Raw genomic sequence first — 20273 nt, forward strand, 5'->3', positions numbered from 1 at the left:
TAAAATTCACATATTACAAACAGTATATTTAACACGTATATACAGTTACAGAAATAAATAACATAAATTACCTAGACCTAGATAACTAAAAAATAAAATGACTCTCTATAAGAAAGCTTAGGTAATAGTATGTCTGTATTATTACTACAGAATCTTATATTTTAGAATGTTTAACAGTTTTATAAATAAAGTTCACATATTACAAACTGTATATTTAATTCAATATATATAAAACACATACACATTTACAGAAATAAATAACATAAATTACCTAGATCTAGTTAACTAAAAAATAAAATTATTCCCCACAAGAAAGCTTGGATGATAGTATGTATGTATTATTGACACAGAATCTTATATTTCAGTTAATTTTATTTAGTTACTGGTTAGTTAGAAATACAAAAAAGGAAATTCTATTAATTATATATTTTGAATAAATTTCATATATATATATATATATATATATATATATATATATATATATATATATATATATATATATATTTTGATATTAAGTAATTTATTTTTTTCTATGGGATTACTCTTTTCATTGTAACGATGTTTTCAAATTTTGACATTTTTCTCTGTTGTCTATTTGTATCTATAGCAACGTGTATTACGTGTTGCAGTATAAGTTACAACTCAAAGAGCGCATGACCTTGGGCTTAAATTCACCAGTTACGAGACAGAGAACCGCTGTCAAACTTGTACAGATTCGTGAGTAAACGGTCGCGCAACTCGCCCGCAAGAAACACAACAAACACGTCTAACCAATTAATCTTGAATGAAGTTCAATTAAAATTAACACGAATTACCAGGAACATTTCAAGTAAGTTAAATTTCATCGTTTAGTTCGAATCCTTCGCTGCTTGGAACCCGATAATTAATGTAAGTCCGTTTTTTTTTTCTATTTACAGATTTTTTTTCGGTGGCCTTTCACAACCACCTGTTTAGCTACTTGTTGCCCTGCCACTTACCGCATAATTTACACTTCCTGTGCAAGAAGATTGCTGCAACATGTGAATTAATTGAATAACAGTGGAGAGTACAATGTACAAACCGCCGACGAACACGAATAGGGTCAAAACTATTAAAAACAAGTTCGAACAGTACGAAGCCGAGGCAAAAAATGAAAAGTCCCCCGTGGAGAAGCTCTCGATCGCCCCAAAATACACAGCCAGGAGTCACTTGAGCCCAGTCAAATTGGATCCTGTCAAATCCAATTTGTCCAGACAACACAGTGATCCACTTAAAAGGAACATCAAAAGGACTCCGGCCTTCCGTTTGGACAAATCCGTGGAAAATGCCACACCATTCCAAAGAAACACATACGCAAATAGAAGTACAACCTTTGAAAACAAAGTGAAACAATTTAACAGTGCCTTAAAAAATAACTGTGATAGTAACAGCAATGTTATTACTAGTGATAAGTGTGCAAATGTTGATAAAGAGTGCAAGAAAACTAAATTAGTGGTGAGTGACCAACGAATGAAACCAGGGACAACAGTGAACAGCAACATGACAAACAAGCCAATGTTATTCAAGAGTAAGAGCTCTGCTGATTTTAAATACATAAGAAGTAAATTCTGCAATAATAATGAAAATGACGAGACTGCATTTGTTAATGACACAGTTATATATCAGAATCATCAAAGCAATTTAATGGAAGCAAAGTCAGTAGAAAAATTAGACAAACTAATACAGAACAAAGTAGATTTATCTCTTTTATACACGGAGCCAATTCCTAAAGCTCTACGTAAAAAGAATTGTGATATTGAAACAGTTATGCAAAAACATGATATTTACAGCATTAGTACCTTGAAGTTAAGTGATAAGAATGATTCAGATGTGACAAATATAAACCACATTGGTTTGACTGACACTCTGAAGTCAGCCTTGAAGAGGCCCTTACCAGTTGGACCAGCACCTAAAAAGCCACCAAGAACATTCCAACATGCTGCAAATCAAAACAATTTCGAGAGTAACAATTCATTCTTGCACAGTCCCAAACCCAAGAGTGATATAAAACTAAACATTAAACCAAAATCCCCAACTAAAAAAGCTGATCCCAAATACATGTTAACAAAACTGGAAAATGCGTTGAAAAACAATAAACTGAGAGCACGAAAAAATGCCAAAATGGAATTGTCTACGACATCAGGGGAAGACAGTGACGACAGTTTATTGTTCAAGAGCAAATCTCAGAGGTCCCTTCCTAAATTGCCTGTGGTAGATCAGCCCGGAACGACGGGCAAAAATTCTGTTTTTGACTTCAACTGCTTCACAAATACTACCTATGAAAAGCCAAAAGAACCCATGTCGTCATTTTTTGTTGACAGGGCGCAGGAAGAGCCTGTTTATGCGGAACCGTTCCATCACAGGAATGGTGATGATGAAAAGGAAAATAATCAAGTGAAACGGAACAGCCTTTATTATATGGTAAGCCATATTACGTTGTTTTTTATAAAATAATCGTTTGTTTAAATGTCAAACGTTTATTTGTTGATAATTTCGGTGATAAAGATAAAATAATGATAATTGTCACAATAGTACCTCCAATATGCGTAGTTAATAACTTTATGAATATATTTTTCTATTTTCCAAATATGCACCAATATATAGAGGGTTTTTTTTCCTTTCACAGATACCTAATGACTCTGAGTTTACATTTAAACATATGTCTGTGAAAGTACCATAAATAATTAAACTTATAACGTCCTGACAGTGTACCAAAATTGAGATAGATCCAAAATTGAAATACATATATGTTAATAGGAGGGTGTTCTTTTGGTACACACATTTGAAATATTGGTGCACGTTTTATATTGTTTTTTAAATATATATTGCTTATAAGTACAGTAAATACAATTTTTATCTGTTATCAATTTTTACGTCAAAACATGTTCACTCATTTCTGCTTTTTTAACGTTAATTAGAATACAATTAGTAACTTTTGTAACGTTTCAATTGTGTCGATTCCCACCCTATTATCCCAATTAAGAGTTAATTTACAAAATGCATAGAAAGCCGATGGAATAAGTGGAACAAAACAATTTGAAGAATGTGTCGTTGATTCTGCTGGTATAAGTGTTGAATAGCTAACTGTACACGACTGTAAATAGATGCAAATGACAAACACACTGCTTCCATGTGAATGACAAACATACTCCACCAGTATTGGACTGAGTGGACAAGTTTTCTACTTCGTTCTTACACATATCACAATTGTTTGTTAGTCATTAATAGGGAGCCTCGATTATTTCTATTAATTTCCCCAACAGTTGGGCTATAAGCAAGTGTTGCACAATATCATCGTTCAAAGATTTCCCTGTTTTAAAGGCCGATTAGAAAGTTAATCGTCTCATTATCTAGTCAATTCTACAGATTTCGAACGTCTTAATACAATTCAATTTTATGTTGTAACCAGTGAAATCCTTATTGTGTCAGATAAATTGTTTTAAGAAAATATTTTGGGTGCCTTATTCAGTTGTGATTTAATTAAGTTTATTATTGTGGTTATTTTTACTTGACTAGATGTAATTTAAGATGGTGTTATGTAGAAGCAGGTGGTGTAACCTGATCATTGGCAAAAAAATCCCTTTCAAGTAAAATCTTTGTAACCTTCACTGTCAGTCATCGATTCGTAGATATATGGCATTATAAAATATACGTTTCCTGGACGTTGACCCTCGTTCTTGCTGCTGCCATTTCTAACATGTTATACGTTATTTCTTAATAGAGACTGGCATGCCTTTACAATTTGCAAAAATGGTAACACACATACATTTATTAATATTTAATAGAACTGAATGCAAGGTTCATATAATATTAAACGTAAAATGCCTGTTTTTTTTATTGGAGGTTATTTGAAAGCTTATTTAGTAGTTAATTAGTTAATGAAAGTGAAATTTGCCAATAGAATTTCACCTTTCCCTCTTAATTATTATCCTCCTATTAATAATCTGTTTGACCATATTTGTGTAAAATAAATTAATATTATATAAATAAAGTAAAAAGAATGAAAATACGGAATAGGTTTGACGCACTCTGGTTGATAGGGATCCCAACCAGATGTCTGTGGAGGATAAGGAACAGTTTTTTTATCTCAATTCAAAGCAGCAGATGTTCGTCTCCCTTCTTTCATCTTGATTTTAGGCCTCTTTGTCCACTGTTTACCTGAAAACGTGGTGTGGAAATCGTTCCACTTACTAATTGGCACGTTTTGTTCCACATAGATTTTTCCTAAAATTTTATTTTCTGTATCAACATGCTGACAAGTATTCAACAAAAACCTATCTTAGATTATTATATTTTGTATGTAATTGACTAGAAATTCTGTGACACCCTGTAACCTGTAATTCTGGTCAAGATGTTACTGTAACATATTATAATTTAAATAACTGTAGGTAATTACACCGCCACATTTTTTGCGGATAATTTCAGTAAATTACTTAAAATAATTCACATATTACAAATTTAATTTACTGTATAATTGATAACGAAGTATTCCTAAAATGGTTACAAATTTGTGTTTAAAAATAACTGCCATACACGGTGATTCACATAATTCATTAGAATATTATGGAAGACGGGTTTATACTAATTTATTGCTAAAATCTCAAACCTATCGAAGTTTTTTAATATTCAATTTAATTATACTATGTTAAACTTATATAATATTCCATTATTAGATAAGAATGCTATTGATGTTTCAAAATATCACAGCATGAATAACGAATACCCTGTATAAAATTTGATAGTACTAATAATGACTTCTAAAAAGATGGTCCTTGGTTAACCTGTATGCCAAAATTGATCTTTCCAGCATCAAAATTGGTGGCTTTACAGACATGTTCGTTATAAAAATTTGAATATCATGAATATTTAATAAAGTATAATTCTTAAAATGTTCTGAATATATTTAAAAAACAAATTATATATTGAAAATTATTATTTATAACAATTAAATGAGATTTTTAATTAAATTTGATACTGAGATTGACAAACTATTTTTAATTTATTTAATTTTATTTCCAGAGTTCCCCTGTATGCGTTGCTCATGAAGAACAGGAGTTTCCAATAGAAGGATCGTCTTCCTATAAGGTTGGTACAATTTTATTTGTTCGGACAAAAGATTATTAAGTTTCATTCGTGTTGAAAGTAATAATCTTCGGAGGAACGGATGTGAAGTTTAAAACGTTCTTCCCATTAACTGACCCGTAACAGCAGACTATTGTGGTGTTGCGGTGAGGTGAGAGTTTTGCTTTTTCACAATGCCAGTCTTTCATTTAATATAATCAATTTAAATGCGAGTAACTGTATACTTTCTTAAATTGCTTCTGGGATTCTTTGCAAGTACATTTACTCTCCCTTATGGGGGTTGACACGTCAATGAATGATAAATGTGTTCATTTTCAGGATTCCGGACACCTTCCCAACTCTCCAATGAAAATTCAGGTACACAATTCCTAGTGCTGTTACTCTTCTGTAGTTAGTTATTAAATGTTAAACTGTTGAAGGTTGCCACTCCCAAAAATTGTATTTTACTGTGATACAAGTTGGCAATATCTCATTTTCAATATATTAGATAATTTTAAGGTATTATAGGCAGTTTAAAAGTTGTACTGTGTGACGACGTGAAGAATGAATCACGGTTCCACTCAATTTACCATAAGCGACAACATTGCGTCACGAATTGCCATATGCAGAGACTCGATTTAGCATGGAACACTTTCTGTAATTTTGTGAATAAAATCGTAATTTAGCATGCTACTATTTTCGTGTCTAACTGTCTCGTAACCAACTAACCTTCATTTTGGTATTTCACTTTTACTCTACCTTTATGGCATCCTTGTCCACTTCCTGTCTTTGGTACTACATAACTATTGCACGTGACTTGTGCATATTTCTGTTTTCTTTAGAATCTACGATTTGCATGTTTAATTGTCTGGTAACTGTTGGTGGATGGGAGGAGTTCATGTTCAAGTCAATTTTAAAATTAATAGCACCGTGTAAATCCCATAATACTCGTATATGCAGGTTCAAAAATCATAGATCATACTACTCGAGTATTGAGATGGAACATCAATACTCCTCCTTAGTAAACAAAAAAGAAAGATACACATGCAATTATGTGGGCGGGCCGGTCTGACTGGAGGGGATCATTTGCGCAGACACCGGAGTGTTAAAAACAGGGGTGAAAAATGATTAATCGACTACTTATGCAACAGTGAGTTGCGAAACACCTTGTATATACAGGGTGTTAGGGGAATGAGTGTCGAAAATTTAACCACGGGTTAAACTCTTTAAAAGCATTAATTTTTTCAATTACATTTTTTTCTAAAAATCCATATTTTGGATTTTTTTAATTTTTTTTAGTTTTTCACCACCCGCCACTGGAGTATAAATCGAAGAGCACAGGATGTTCTACGAAAATAAAACGGGGATAACAGCCCTTAAATTTTACTCAAAATAAATTAGAATTTATTCTATTCTCCATAAACTTCTAATGAATAAGTTACATGAATCACCCTGTATATTATTTTTTATAATATAATAAATAATAAAATTTGATAAATGATTTGATAATAAAATTTGATAAATATTATAATTAATTTTTTAAATGAGTTATTACAAAATTGTGTAAATGTCCAATTTCTTATCTTATCAATCTTATTTAATTGTTTTTAGTTTTTTGTTTTTATTTATTTTATTTAAATTTTGGGATATATGTTTATTTTGGAAAAATAAGTTTATTTTTAGAATACGTATTTTTGTTTTTGATATACCCTCAAACAATATGTCTTTTTACGGAGTTACGCAATTTAAACGAAGCATCCTAATAACTCGTACTACATCTCTATATACATGAGGAGTTACTAACCACATTCGCGTAGATTAATTTATAATATATATTGTGCGCCAGTGCGCACTACCACGGCGCATTGTCTCTAAGAGTGGAAACTCCTACCACTAGACAATATTTGACTATCTTTGTCAAGCATGTATATCTTACAAAATCCAGTAGGGTGGAGCATTTTGCGTACTGTATACTTTCAAAAATGTTAACTATACCTCAGTTTTATAAAAGAAAATCCGTAAGTGTTATTTGTTGTATTTCTGTCCTATTTTACATTTCATACATATCTTCAATTGTGTACACATAACACATTTGACATATATTTATTTGTAAACATTAAAAATCAATTTATTTATTGACTTATTATTAAATATAGCTTGTGTCAATGCTCTTGTTGGCGCAGTGAATTAAGCTGTCAGTCACTATTTGAAGACAGAAGGAAATTTATTGAAAAATATAACTTGTTAATATTTTTCAGATCTCTGAAATATTTTTGTCTTATTATTCATTAAAATTAAAGTTGACAAACTTGTTTATTATTATTTTAGCAATTATAACTTGAACAATTTTTCCAATTTATTTTGAAAAAAAAAAAAGTTTTTTAATGTCTATATAGCCTCCAATTTTCGTGGTGGAACATTTTTGGCATACCCTCAAACCAAGTGCCATTCTATTAATACACCCAAATTTTATTAATTGAATATTAAAAACCATTCGAGGTTGTCGATTTTATTGGACAATCTCTGCATTTTATATAGTATTAGTAAGATTGATATTCAAACATTAATATAAAAAGTATGTTTCTAACAAAGTATATTGGTGTTGTTTATAAACAATCTTTTACAATAATTTCTTGCTATTTTTGTCAAAATATTTATTTATTGTAAACCACACATTAATAATTATATAATATTTCCAGTAATTTGTTTAAGTAAAACAGCCCGAAATTGATAACAATAATTTACTTGGGATAGGCGACTTATTTTTACGATTTTCCAACACGTAGTGGCGCACTGGCGAATTTCTTTTGCGGTTGCACCGTCAGAGTTATTTATAAACGGAAATACTCCTACAGATTATCAACTAAAAAAATCCCCAGATCAGAGCACACATTCAGTGGCGCAATCTCGGCGACTTTTCATTTGTTTGTGTTAGTTTTTGCACGTTTAGTGAACTGAACTGGAGGTGAAATGAGCAACTTGTTCTTGGTGCGTGTGTGAAAATTGTTAAATCAGCCTGGATAATGGCTGCAGTGTGGAACTATATTAAAAAGATCGGAGTAAGTGACAAATAAAATAAAATAAAATAAAATCATCGACCCTTTCCATTCTGATAATATTCCAGCAGGAACATGCTGGTAGGCTTTCTCTTCGTAACATAAAAAAGTAAATGAGCGCGTCGATAATTTTAGTAGTTACATACATAGTTGAATTTTAAGCACAACACAACCTTTGTGTTTTCCAAGATCACCTGTGATTCATTTGTTTGTTAATCAGACCAATTACACCTCATTGGAATTTTGTGTGCCGTTCTATAACAAGCAGAACTCGAACCAGTAGTTATTTAATTAAAATGTGTACCAACGTGCACGTTGATAAAGAATCGTTTCCGCTGTAGCATAAATAAGATACAAGGCCTATTTAGGCGAAGCCCTCCCAAAACAATAATGCACTTCCGGAGCACGAGATTCTCACAGTACGTCCCGAGATTAATTCCTTCGTTGTGGTTTATAAAATCGAATTTAAATTGTTTTCAAAATGGATAAGGTGAGACTACTGTATTTTTAATACTGTTAAATTTATAAATGTGCTTTTTCACGTCCTACACCATTACATTAGTTGTCTTTCACAAGTACTTTTACTAGTAATTTTAAAGTAATTGGCTAAGCAAAATGAAAATCAAATGTGTGTTAATATACGTGCCTGTTTTTGTTATTGCTTGTACATTAACAGCTCTTTTAATGACTAAATAACTGCGTAATTTTCCACATTCATGTGATCGTTCGATGGAAGAATGTTTTTGAGATTTATTTGAAAGGGAGATTCAATATATTTAATGTAAAATTTCTGTATATATCATAATATAATAATTCTATTCTATTCTATTCTATTCTATTCTATTCTATTCTATTCTATTCTATTCTATTCTATTCTATTCTATTCTATTCTATTCTATTCTATTCTATTATACATTAGTTTTAGTTGTTTTTGGGTCAAATCTATGATACAAAAACATATTTAAATATAATATATATCATTTATTATTTTAATTCATTAAAATTCGAATTAGTTGTTCTTGGGTCAAATCTCTAATAGAAAAATATATTTAAAATGTAAAAATATATGCCATTTATTATTTAAATTCAGTCAAATTCGAATTAGTTGTTTTTGGGTCAAATCTATAATAGAAAAATATATTGAAAATGTAAAAATTTATGCCATTTATTACTTAATTTCAGTCAAATTGGAATTAGTTATTTTTGGGTCAAATCTATGATACAAAAATAAATTGAAAATGTAAAAATTCTATAATAATCTATAATAAAACAATATATTGAAAATGTAAAATAATATGCCATTTGTTACTTAAATTCAGTCAAAAACCACTAATTCGAATTTGACTGAATTTAAGTAATAAATGTCATATTTTTTTGTATTATAATATTAAATTCGAAAAAAATTAGCAAAATATCAAAGTAATATTATTAGACATTAAAATTATAGTTGGGCAAAGTTGCCTAAAAGAGAATCTAAATAATAAGATTTAAATATTAGTATAGCGTGAGATTATCAACAAGTATCGTTAACAAGAAAATATATTTTAAAGATAAGAATTTTTTTATCTACTTACATGTTATATTTTTATATATCTACATAATAGAAATTCAAAATTTACACGCTGTAAGGCTAAATTTATGATATATTATATTATTATATTATTTTGGTATTCTTTTGTAGCTGGACCTTTCATCCATGTCATCCTTTACGTCAGACACCGATTCGATCTGCTCCACGTCGAACGAAGACTCATCCCCATCCCGGGTAAGAGAAATCGTCACCATCTTCCAACAGCAGGAGAATGTCGATCGAGTAGAAACCCTCCGCAACACCTTAAATCGCACGTTGGAGCGAAGATTCTCCAACTCCAACACCAACGTAAAGGATCTGGTGCAAAAATTCCAACACTACAACCGACAAGTACCCAAATATTGCGAACCGAAATTCAATAAGACGGATCCCCTGTTCCTTTGTTGTCTGATCGTGGAGCGCTCTCAGGATGTAGTCAAAGTCAAATACAAATTCCCGGCAGAGGTAAATTGTACGAGTAAATCAGAAACGAATTTTACACATAACATTTAAGGTGGACGTACCTACGGATATTGAGAAGCTCATCTTCCCGGAGACTCACATGCCCACAGTAGACAGTTCTTGCAGTGCTCAGTGTTACTCCATGGTGTTGACTGATGAGAAAGCCGAAAGAACGTACGGGTATTGTCGGCGGGTAATCCCAGAGGGAACCACCACATGTTTACCACTAGCCTATTGCATCCTCAGCAAACATCGTTCACCTAGGTTCTATAAAAAAGTAATCAATTGTCTAAGTATATACTTAAAAAATGGCTAAAATTGTCCATTGTAGGTCCTGGAAGAGTTAGAGTCCCGCCACGGTTATCCAGACAAGATCCGCGATGAATTAATTGGGCAATTCTACATGCAGACGTATCCATTGCCAGGTCAATCAATTGCAGTGGATTTGACTTACATCCTTAATCCTTCACAGGGTAATAAAGAAAACAATAACTCGGTCAATATGAACGGACTCGAGGAATCGGTTGATTTAAGTGCTTATGTTAATATTGGTATGTTTTTTGTGTGGATACTAATCTTGGCAAATGGGTGTTTATGTTATGTACTGATTCGATTATTGTTGCAGGCAAAACCGGAGAATATGGCAGCATTACAAGGAAGGGTGATAGAGTATTTGTTAATGAAGATGATTTCAACCGCAACGTAATGAACCCCCGTCTTATTTGTGAGAACAGCGACTGTACATTATTAGAATTAACACTCCACCCAGATATTCGCTATGAGGTTACAGACCTAAGTAGTTTACACAAACTTCCGTCTAGTATTATCCTCAGTATTTTTTCTTCTTTACTATTGGAGAGGAAAGTCGTTTTAATTAGTTCAGTTTTGAGGTACTGTTTGTTTCTTCATTGGCTCTTTCATCGTGTTTAATTGCCACTATTTTTTTATAGTGATTTGTCTCTGACTGTGGAAGCACTTCAAAGTGTTCTCTATCCATTTGTCTGGCCCCACACAGTAATTCCGGTGGTTCCAGAATGCGTCTGGACTATTGTAGAGAGTCCCACACCTGTAATTTGTGGATGTCTCTCCAAAGATGTGCTCAGTGAACACAGAATTGAAAACGTATGGCTAATAACAAATTATAACAAAAATATATGATAAATCTAAAGCCAACCATATTTCAGGGCATAGTCGTAGATCTGGACAAAAACAACGTGTTACGTTCGGAGGGGGATGAAGACAAAATCCTCAGTAACAGTATGAAGAAAATTTGGCGTAAAAACTTAAACTTGGCCAACTCAAAGAAAGTCAACAGTGAACGATTAGGAGAGAGTGCCGAATACAATCGATCCAAATATTTAAGGGATGCTTACCTCAACGTTTTCCTTTTGTGCATGTCCCATTACAAGAACCACCTCAAAGGAGACACATTTGATAGAGACAAATTCGTCAAGAACGGCAAGACGAAGGGAATAAGAAAGTTTCTGGAGATGTTTACCCAAACGACAATGTTCAATGAATTCTTGAAGACTGCATCTGAAGGAGTTTCAGACTTTGATAAAATGATCTTATCTAATAAGTGACAATACATGAATGTCTTATTTAATATTTTTGTGACACGTTCTTCGTTATTTATTTTTTTATGTGCCTTATATACTATATTAGTATATGATTAAGTTCTCATTTATATGTGTAAGTTTGTACAATCTTTTTGAAAATAAAATTTATTTTTCGTTTTATTATACACATGTGTACAGGTAACACATTTCCGACTGACAAACCAATATAATTTACTTAAAAAATAGTATCACTTTATATTCATGTATATTATTATAAATATGATTCTACTTAATTTTAAGAAACATGACGGAGACATTAACAGATAGACTCTCCCTCTCTGCTCTGCATGATGTCTCTCTCAACATTCAGTCATATCAAACGCTTTATCGATTGGTATATTTGTAGATAATGGATTTTCAGGATGATGGTGATGTCTTCCAGTAAAAATTAAAGCTAATTCCATGAATTAATGGATTAATTAATTACTCATAAATAATTAGATTATATAACTATATAGAGGGTAAGAAAAAATTACACAAAAATTGCAGAATATTTAATTTTTTTCTATTACTTCCAACAGTTCTTACCTTTTTGAATACTTCTGGGTAAATTCTACTGTTGTAAGGCTTTTTCATACTGTTTATATAGTGACTCCCACATTATTGTGACAATTGCAATTCCTAAGCCTAGGTGTTATTTTTAACAAGTATTGACGACATATAATTGAGTGCCAAAGTTATTTACACATTCACTTTTATTAGTTAAGTATACTAATACAAAAAAAATAATTGTTTAATTACAAGTTTTTATATTTTCTAGTAATTAAACAACAATTTTTGTTCTTTAAACTACGGTAAAATAGATGTTTTAATAGTAGCAATATATATATATATATATATATATATATATATATATATATGAGATTTTATAAAACCTAAACCACCTACACACCAAGTTTACAAGAATTTTGTACACCTCCATTAATTTAGAATAAATAGGGAAAACATCAAATCACACAAAATCTAAAAAAATGACCTTTGAATTAATTTTTTCTATATATAAAAAGCTTAATTTATTCCATTAATGTTTCATTGACGTGTGACTAAAAGAAGAATGTGGAAGGGTCAATACGTACGTAATGAATAATCAATATTTTTCAAACATTTATATTTCCAACATCTTCCATAAATGAATTAAAATAAACGATATGTGTAACATCTTGAGCTAAATCTATTCAATACGAAAATATAACTCTGTTCCCGTTTGAGAATCTATTTTCTAGCACCATTGGTGAGGCCTTCTATGATGATTTCTGTTGGTTCTAGGTCCCTTTCAGTGTTTGAATCAATGTGATTATTAAATCCATTTGGATTATCCTATAATAAAAACGTGAGTCACCAAAATTGCTGTTGTAGTAAATAGGTACCTGTATAGCATCACAAGCCATTAGTTCTTTCTTTGATAATTTTTCTACAACTGCAGCTGCATAACAGTCACCAAGCATATTATTTGTTGTTCTAAATCGATCACTGTAACATATTAAATTAGTAGTTAAACATAAAAATTAACGTTACACTTACACAAGCCAATCGACAGCAAACAATAGCGATACATCTTGATCAGGAGTATCAATGGCCGATAAAACCATCAAAAGAAGCACCAAAGCTGCGCTAGGAACACTTGCAGAAGAAAACGAAGCTGCCGTCGACGTAAAACTAAATAAACAATTATCAAGTAGTTGATTTTCCTATTAATTGACCAATTTACCAGACGGTAACTATTTCTCCAACTCCCAGATGAACCCCATTCATTTGAGCAATGAAAATCGATGCCACTGCTATAAATAAGGCAGTGCCATCCATATTTATGTTACAGCCGATGGGCAACACAAACCGACTAATCCTAGGATCAATCTTAACCTTTTTGTCCATAAGTGTGAATGTAACAGGCAAAGCTGCTGCGGTGGACGCCGTAGCAAAAGCCGTCAACGTTCCTTGGACCAAACCCAAATAATACTTGAAAGGATTTTTTCGTACGAAGGCTAAATATATTAATTGCATAATTATGAGTTGATAAATGTACACGCCCAAGACTACAGTCGCTATAAACCAGACCAGTTGGGATATTACCAGGACTATATCGTCCACAGAAAGAATTTTTCCTGCTATAACGCTACTAATTCCGATAGGGGTTAACCAGATCACTCCGTTTACCATTTTCATAATTACTTCGAAAATTACACTGAAAAAATCAATGACTAGTTTGGCTTTAGGTCCTAACGTGCCGAGGATTGTTCCGAATATCAAACAGAAAAAGACTATGCCCAGTGTATTAGTTCCGGACCTAAAATTGTGAGTCATAAAACTTATTTGTAGTTATAAGGGTATCTCAAGGGTAACCTGTAACGGATTTCTCTAACCACAATATCAGAAGACTCAAGTATGTTCTTTTCTTCGTTAAAAGTTCTTATAGTAGTGTTAGTGTAAGCAGTATGAGCCTAGAAAAAATTGTTGCTGTTAATAAGAAAACACCACTTATCTTTTATCCTCTAGGCTACTCTTCTCTATAAGTACTTACTTGTTGGAATGTTGCTTGAAAAATATTATCGGAGACGATGTTTCTAAAAATAAAAGCCTAGAGTAAAATACAATGTTCGTTTTTCGGTAAAAATCACACTGATTCTATCCATATTAATATATAAAAAATATTTATTTTAATCGGAAAAACGGACATTTTAGTCATAACATGCCACATAAAGTTTAAATAAGTTTTACACCCTTTCATACCTGCCTAAATCGAGGAGGCTGTCTAATACTGACACGCTCTTTCTACTGTTGGTGGTGTGTGTGTCGTCCAGTGGCTTCAGGCCCGGATCACCCGGATGGATGAGCACAGCTAACATAACACCAAGGACAGCATTGATGACCGACGTTAGGAAAAAGTAAATCAGAGTCCTGAGTGCTATTCTACCATTCAAACGAGCATTTAAACTGGCACTACCGGCCACCAAGGAAGAGATAATTAAAGGTAGAATAATCAATTTCAGTACTCTCATGAACAATTCTCCAGGGTATGATATGAGTATGATTGAACTCTCTGAAAGTTCTAGTGAGCGTAGTCCAAATCCTGCGAATTTAAAGAAATTGAAGAATGTTGCTGTTTATGATTCGTTGTAATGTACCTGCGGCAATTCCGATTATAACACCCAAGAGGGTAATTATAAAGAGGAGGTTTTCGGTTATCCATTTTTTGGTGCCGGTCAGCTCTTCATTTTTACTCGGCTGATTTGTACATTCCACTTTTGCCTGGTTGCTATCTGACGACATTTGGGCAAACAGGTAATCTGTAAAATATATCCAGATAAATACACTCTATTAAGTAACTCATAATTGTTTAGTTATTTGGATGGCTATAACAATAATTCAAATTAATATGCCAGTCGAAAACCGTTTGATCCGACTGAATTTTGAGAGAGACATCATGTACGACAGAGACAGTAAATTGCTTTCTACTGTGTCTGTCAGGCGTGTCTCTCACAATTCAGTAGGATCAAAGGCTTTCCAATCCGATTTATGATTATTAAATCACCAATTTAAGGGTTTCTTGAAACTAAAGTTTATTTTATGCTGAAAAAAATAAGATATAATGAACATTGATGTGAATACATTACACCAGAATAACGCACATTGCAAGAAGAGTATAAAATAGCACTATTAGAGTTTCATATGCCGTCTTTCTAAACTAAATCCAATTAAAAACAGGTGCTTTATCGAGTTTACCCTTTTGTTATGAAAATCAATATCTCTAAAAACATAATACAATCAATTTGAGACCGGATGCCGTCTGGCGTGATCATTTTGTTTCTTTATCTGATATCACCAGTCCATTATAATTACAGCGAAGTAAATATTTATTTTAATTTGTGTAAGGAAGAGAACGATGAAAAAAGTTAATTAATAAAAATGACTATGTTATTAACTATTATACAGTTCTTTCTGGGAATAATTTATTGATTTAAATCATTGTTGACACTACCAATTAATTTACTTTAAGTGATCACTTAAAATTAGTAGTCATTCGATCACGAAAGTTCCCAGAATAGTCAACGGATCACGCGAAGTACAATTGTATAAAACAGCAAATAGTTCAATTTTTCGTGGCTGTCATTGAATGTTATCTAATGGCTTTTCTATTTTGGGACATATTTATTTTTATCAATTTTTCACTGAAACAATTGTTTCTATATTATTTAATTTTATTCACACACTAATTCAGATGAATTCAGGTCTCTGAAATTTATCCAGACAATAATTATCTAATAAAAATATTTCAGGAACAATTTTTGTCTTTTTGATGGAACATTTCTTAATCAATTAATTAATTAATTTAAATAAATTATCTGTATCTTTAGAAAACATGGTATAATAAATTCTAATAGTACATACTAAGGCTTATCTAATTACTATTAACCAAAATTAAAGCTAAAGAATAAAATTTACCAGAATATCGTGTTGAATCTGTGTCCATCCCACGTGATCAAATTTCTGTGAATGATTACTTTTTCCGTTGGCCGTTTTCGTTATTAATTAAAATCACCCGAACTAAAGAATTTATGCAACAATCCTGCTGATGTACGTGTTATATTATTGAGAGGATGAAAACTGTATCTAATCGGGTGAATTATTTAGGGTGTCGTGCTGAAATGTGAACCTCAGCCAACGGGAAAGAGTCGACTGAATTAGCCGCCGCCGGCACTCACAACTTATCGATTCCGATGGAGTTTTAAGCGCGTTTTCAAATTCGGCACGATGGAACGGACTGTGCATCTATATGAACAGGCTACACTAAAAATAATTCCTCTAATGGATTAATTGATCGGCCGAGACTGCTAGTACAAACTTATCAAAATCCATTTAGATGTTTAAACATTTTTTAGTATTTGATATATACGTTGTGACGCCGAAACTTAAGAAATTATTTTGTGTTACTGAAACATGTATATTCATTTGCTCCTTTTGAATCTACAGAAGGTCATCATGCACCACAGAGACAGTAAAAGTCTCCCACTGTTGGGCAAAGGGGAGACTTTTATTGTCTCCGTCGTGCATGATGTCTCTCTCAAGAATCAGATGGAGGACTATATATTCTCTATATTTATATATTTCTCCATATTCCTCACATTCTCTGTATTCTGTATATTCCCTACATTGTCTATATTCTTCATATTTTCTATATTCTCTATATTCACTAAATTCACTATATTCACTACATTCACTATTTTCACTATATTCACTATTTTCATTGTATTCTCTATATACTACTATAAAATTCAATAACATAATAACATTAATATATCAAACATATACAATAAGGTAATTCTACTACCTCGACTAAACTTTTGTAAAGATCACATGCATAGGTGTTCAAATAATATTCAAAGGAACAACAGGGGTCAAGCTTGATTTCGATTTACTTATACGACAACTCCCAACAACTTTACTTATTTTATATGTATATAAAGAAAAGTTTAATATCAATAATAGATTGGCAATAATTGATATTACCTATATATTTATTTTAATAGTATTATATATTTTAAATATTTTTTACAGTGTTCTTAAAAATTGAGATATTTTAAGAATATGTATTATTTATTTGCAAATTAATTAATTACTTATACAATCAGAAATACATATAAGAAATGCGTTGGCTTTAAAAATTCATACGTGATTACACGTCAATTATTTCGTCTCAAATTTTTAAACTTTGCTAAAGCTTTAATTTTGTTGAAATAATTAAAACTAATCAAAACTAATACCACTTTGATTATAAACGCTACCATGTCGTGATCAATAATTACAAAGTCAAATTGGGCAGACAGCCTATTAATATAGTGCTTAATGAATGAACTAATTATATAAATATGCAATTATTTTTAGTTTTCTACTTACTAGTCTAGAGCCAAACCTCTTCTGAACATGAAACACTAATTCACTAATCCTTTTTAAAATGTAAACTGGTAAGTTAAATTGATGCTCAGTACAGCAGTTTTTTTTTACCAAGGTGGTTAAATATAGCCATGTGAAGAAAGGTTTTTGTTTTTAAATATACGTATTTCGCAACGAGTTCGTTATGTCTAGACTCGGTGCTTTATTACTGTTGTGACAATTGTTTGTAATTAATTAAAGGTACATCTCGCCTGTATATTTGGAGTTCATGGGGGGGACTATTTATTTACTTTATATATTAACTTATTAACGTTTTACATATTATAATTTATTCTTGTTTCATATACGTGTATGTAATATATTAGTTGGTAACCGCTCGTTTATGTATATATGTTTTGCTAAAAAAAAATAAATATAATACACTTGATGTTTATTTAAAAACAAATATTGTACAAAAAATAAATATTTACAAAACATATTATCTTTTATTTTTTCTGTGTTTTCTTGTGTACTCTTCAGAATCACTGCTATCCCTTCTTTTGGATTTGCTCTTCTTTTTCTTGCCTTTCTTCTTCACATAGCTTGAGGATTCCCTGGATGCTGACCTGTATTTCCTCCTATGTTTTCTGTCAGATGATCTTGACTTACTGCGATGCTTTGATTTATGTCTGCTTCGACTTCTATCTTCAGAACTGCTGTCACTATTGAATACAGATTTCTTATTGTATCTCTCACTTGAACTATCACTACTACTTCTATAGTCTCTTCTTGAGGTTCTCTTGTTTGATCCTCTTTCTTCACTTTTGTCTCTTTGCTGGTGAACACCATTATTTTTATATTTATACTCAGAATGCTTTCTTGATGAACTAGGATAATCTTTATAATCAGTTCTATTTTGTTTTTCATATTTATCATCTTCATATTCTGTGTAATCATTATATTTATTTTTGCTTTGTAACTCTTCTGAATCTTTCTCTGAGTTCATGTTCCTCTGTTGTTCCAATTTCCTGTCCATGATTTCTTTGTACTCCTCATATTTTGCATTATCTAAAAATAATAATTAATGTATTTGACTGGGATAATCTTTATATTAGTTAAGTACTTACTAATAACTTTGCATCCTTTTGCAAACTCCTCCTTAGTAACTGGGACAAGTAAAAATTCATTTACATTAAGTATTTCATTCTTCAAACTAGTTTTAACAATAACACGGCTGCCTTCATCATCTAATCCTTGAACTTCACAATAGTGGCCCTTATTTGCACCAGCTATAATTTTTGCAAAAGCACCTTTTATTAATATCAGTTCTTTTCCATTTTTGTCAACAGCACTTTTTGGTTTATTTTCTTTTATTTGTCTGTTAGCGCCCAATCCCAAACCTTTTGGTCTTAAATCTGGTGGTTTTGACAGTGAATTTCTAAAAAAATTTGTTAATATAATGATAGTTATAAACATTTCATATTATTTATTGGATAAATTATTTAGATGGCAACACAAAAAGTTTCAAAACATTGTCTATCTAGTACTACTAAAATTGAATTGAAGTGAGTCATTGAAGTTGAACATCTCAAAAATCATTTATTTTTGTATCTTTCAATTTCATTTTGGGATTCAGTGCTTAATTTTACACATTGTAAGAAATGGTATGAATCAAAATATTTGTAAACTTACTTGGCAGGATTTTTTCCAATACCATCACCATCTTTCCAACCCATACCCCTTAACATGGCTAGTCCAAAATCATTTATGGGAACATTTTCATAATCATCTAAAGTTGGTTCAGCTTCACCCTCTAAAGTCAGTTTATCTTCAAGTGCTGGTAACACACTTACTTTTGTAGTATGATTTGTTACTTGTTCCAATCGTTTTTGAGCATCTAAAAATAAATGATCATGAACTGATTATTAAAATGCAGTGATTTGTTTAATATACCTTTAATTACTTCTCTGGCAGCTAATTCCTCTATTGTGAGTTCAGAATCTGGTCTGTTATCAATAATTTCATTTTTGACTGGTTGAGTTTTCTTTGCTCTTGCTTCTTTTACCCTATCCAATAAGTTTTTTTGATTATCCTTTATTGGAATAATTAGTGACTTACATTCCTCTTCAATGGCACTACAAATAACAACATTACTAAATCAAACTTATGATAAAATTACCTCCTCGTACCCTTTTATTTTTATAGACTGGCCCTCTAAGCAATCAATAAGTTCAACTTGTTTATGTTTTTTCGGCTTTTGTGTAACTACGTTTGACTTTTTAACTAACTTACTAAAGCCAAACGATATCTTTTTTGGCTCTTCCATTTTAAAACGTTGAATCAACGTAAATATGTCAAAATCACAACTCCTAACCTAAAAATTCTTCTTCTTCTTCCCTTTGAGCATTTATGTATTTTGCGTTTAAAATATGCGAAATCCTTTTGGGAATCATTTATCTAAACTAAAAGATTAAAAAAAAATGTCTTTGTTAAATTTTTGAATATTAACCAGATGCAACAAAGTTGACATTTGCCATAAATATTTAAAAATATTATTTCATCCCATATATTACAGAAATCATTGCGGAATCACTGTGTCATATAATAATTTCGTTTTAT

The 20273-nt window shown here is 31.4% G+C and overlaps 3 protein-coding genes across 5 annotated transcripts; 1 reads left to right on the forward strand and 2 right to left on the reverse strand.

Moving 5' to 3' along the window:
- Positions 1 to 714: 714 nt before the first annotated feature.
- LOC109609627 (DENN domain-containing protein 2B) lies at positions 715 to 11911 on the forward strand. Of its 2 annotated transcripts, none has more exons than XM_020026329.2 (10): positions 715 to 829; positions 918 to 2439; positions 5038 to 5103; positions 5419 to 5457; positions 9817 to 10170; positions 10220 to 10444; positions 10499 to 10718; positions 10793 to 11057; positions 11118 to 11289; positions 11352 to 11911. In XM_020026329.2, exons 2-10 carry the CDS (start codon positions 1051 to 1053, stop codon positions 11748 to 11750), a joined length of 3129 nt encoding a protein of 1042 aa, XP_019881888.2. In that variant the 5' UTR covers positions 715 to 829; positions 918 to 1050; the 3' UTR covers positions 11751 to 11911. The 2 variants fall into 2 exon arrangements, with proteins under 2 accessions (XP_019881888.2, XP_019881889.2); XM_020026330.2 differs by having other exon boundaries at positions 10499 to 10640.
- A 913-nt stretch (positions 11912 to 12824) lies between these two features.
- Positions 12825 to 17836, reverse strand: LOC109609555 (excitatory amino acid transporter). 2 transcript variants are annotated; one of them, XM_049967841.1, is made up of 9 exons: positions 17679 to 17836; positions 14909 to 15070; positions 14514 to 14853; positions 14305 to 14347; positions 14127 to 14224; positions 13495 to 14070; positions 13308 to 13442; positions 13154 to 13256; positions 12825 to 13103 (listed from the first exon to the last, which is right to left on the reverse strand). In XM_049967841.1, the coding sequence occupies exons 2-9, from the start codon at positions 15051 to 15053 to the stop codon at positions 12999 to 13001; spliced, it is 1545 nt and encodes a 514-aa protein (XP_049823798.1). In that variant the 5' UTR covers positions 15054 to 15070; positions 17679 to 17836; the 3' UTR covers positions 12825 to 12998. The 2 variants fall into 2 exon arrangements, with proteins under 2 accessions (XP_049823798.1, XP_019881797.1); XM_020026238.2 differs by lacking the exon at positions 17679 to 17836 and adding an exon at positions 16227 to 16536 and having other exon boundaries at positions 12826 to 13103.
- Positions 17837 to 18088: 252 nt separating this feature from the next.
- LOC109609563 (G-patch domain and KOW motifs-containing protein) lies at positions 18089 to 20146 on the reverse strand. Its single transcript, XM_049967399.1, has 5 exons — positions 19844 to 20146; positions 19608 to 19789; positions 19347 to 19551; positions 18782 to 19092; positions 18089 to 18722 (listed from the first exon to the last, which is right to left on the reverse strand). Exons 1-5 carry the CDS (start codon positions 19978 to 19980, stop codon positions 18154 to 18156), a joined length of 1404 nt encoding a protein of 467 aa, XP_049823356.1. The 5' UTR covers positions 19981 to 20146; the 3' UTR covers positions 18089 to 18153.
- Positions 20147 to 20273: the final 127 nt, after the last annotated feature.

Source organism: Aethina tumida, chromosome 5 (assembly GCF_024364675.1).
Source record: "Aethina tumida isolate Nest 87 chromosome 5, icAetTumi1.1, whole genome shotgun sequence".
Classification (NCBI taxonomy): domain Eukaryota; kingdom Metazoa; phylum Arthropoda; class Insecta; order Coleoptera; family Nitidulidae; genus Aethina; species Aethina tumida.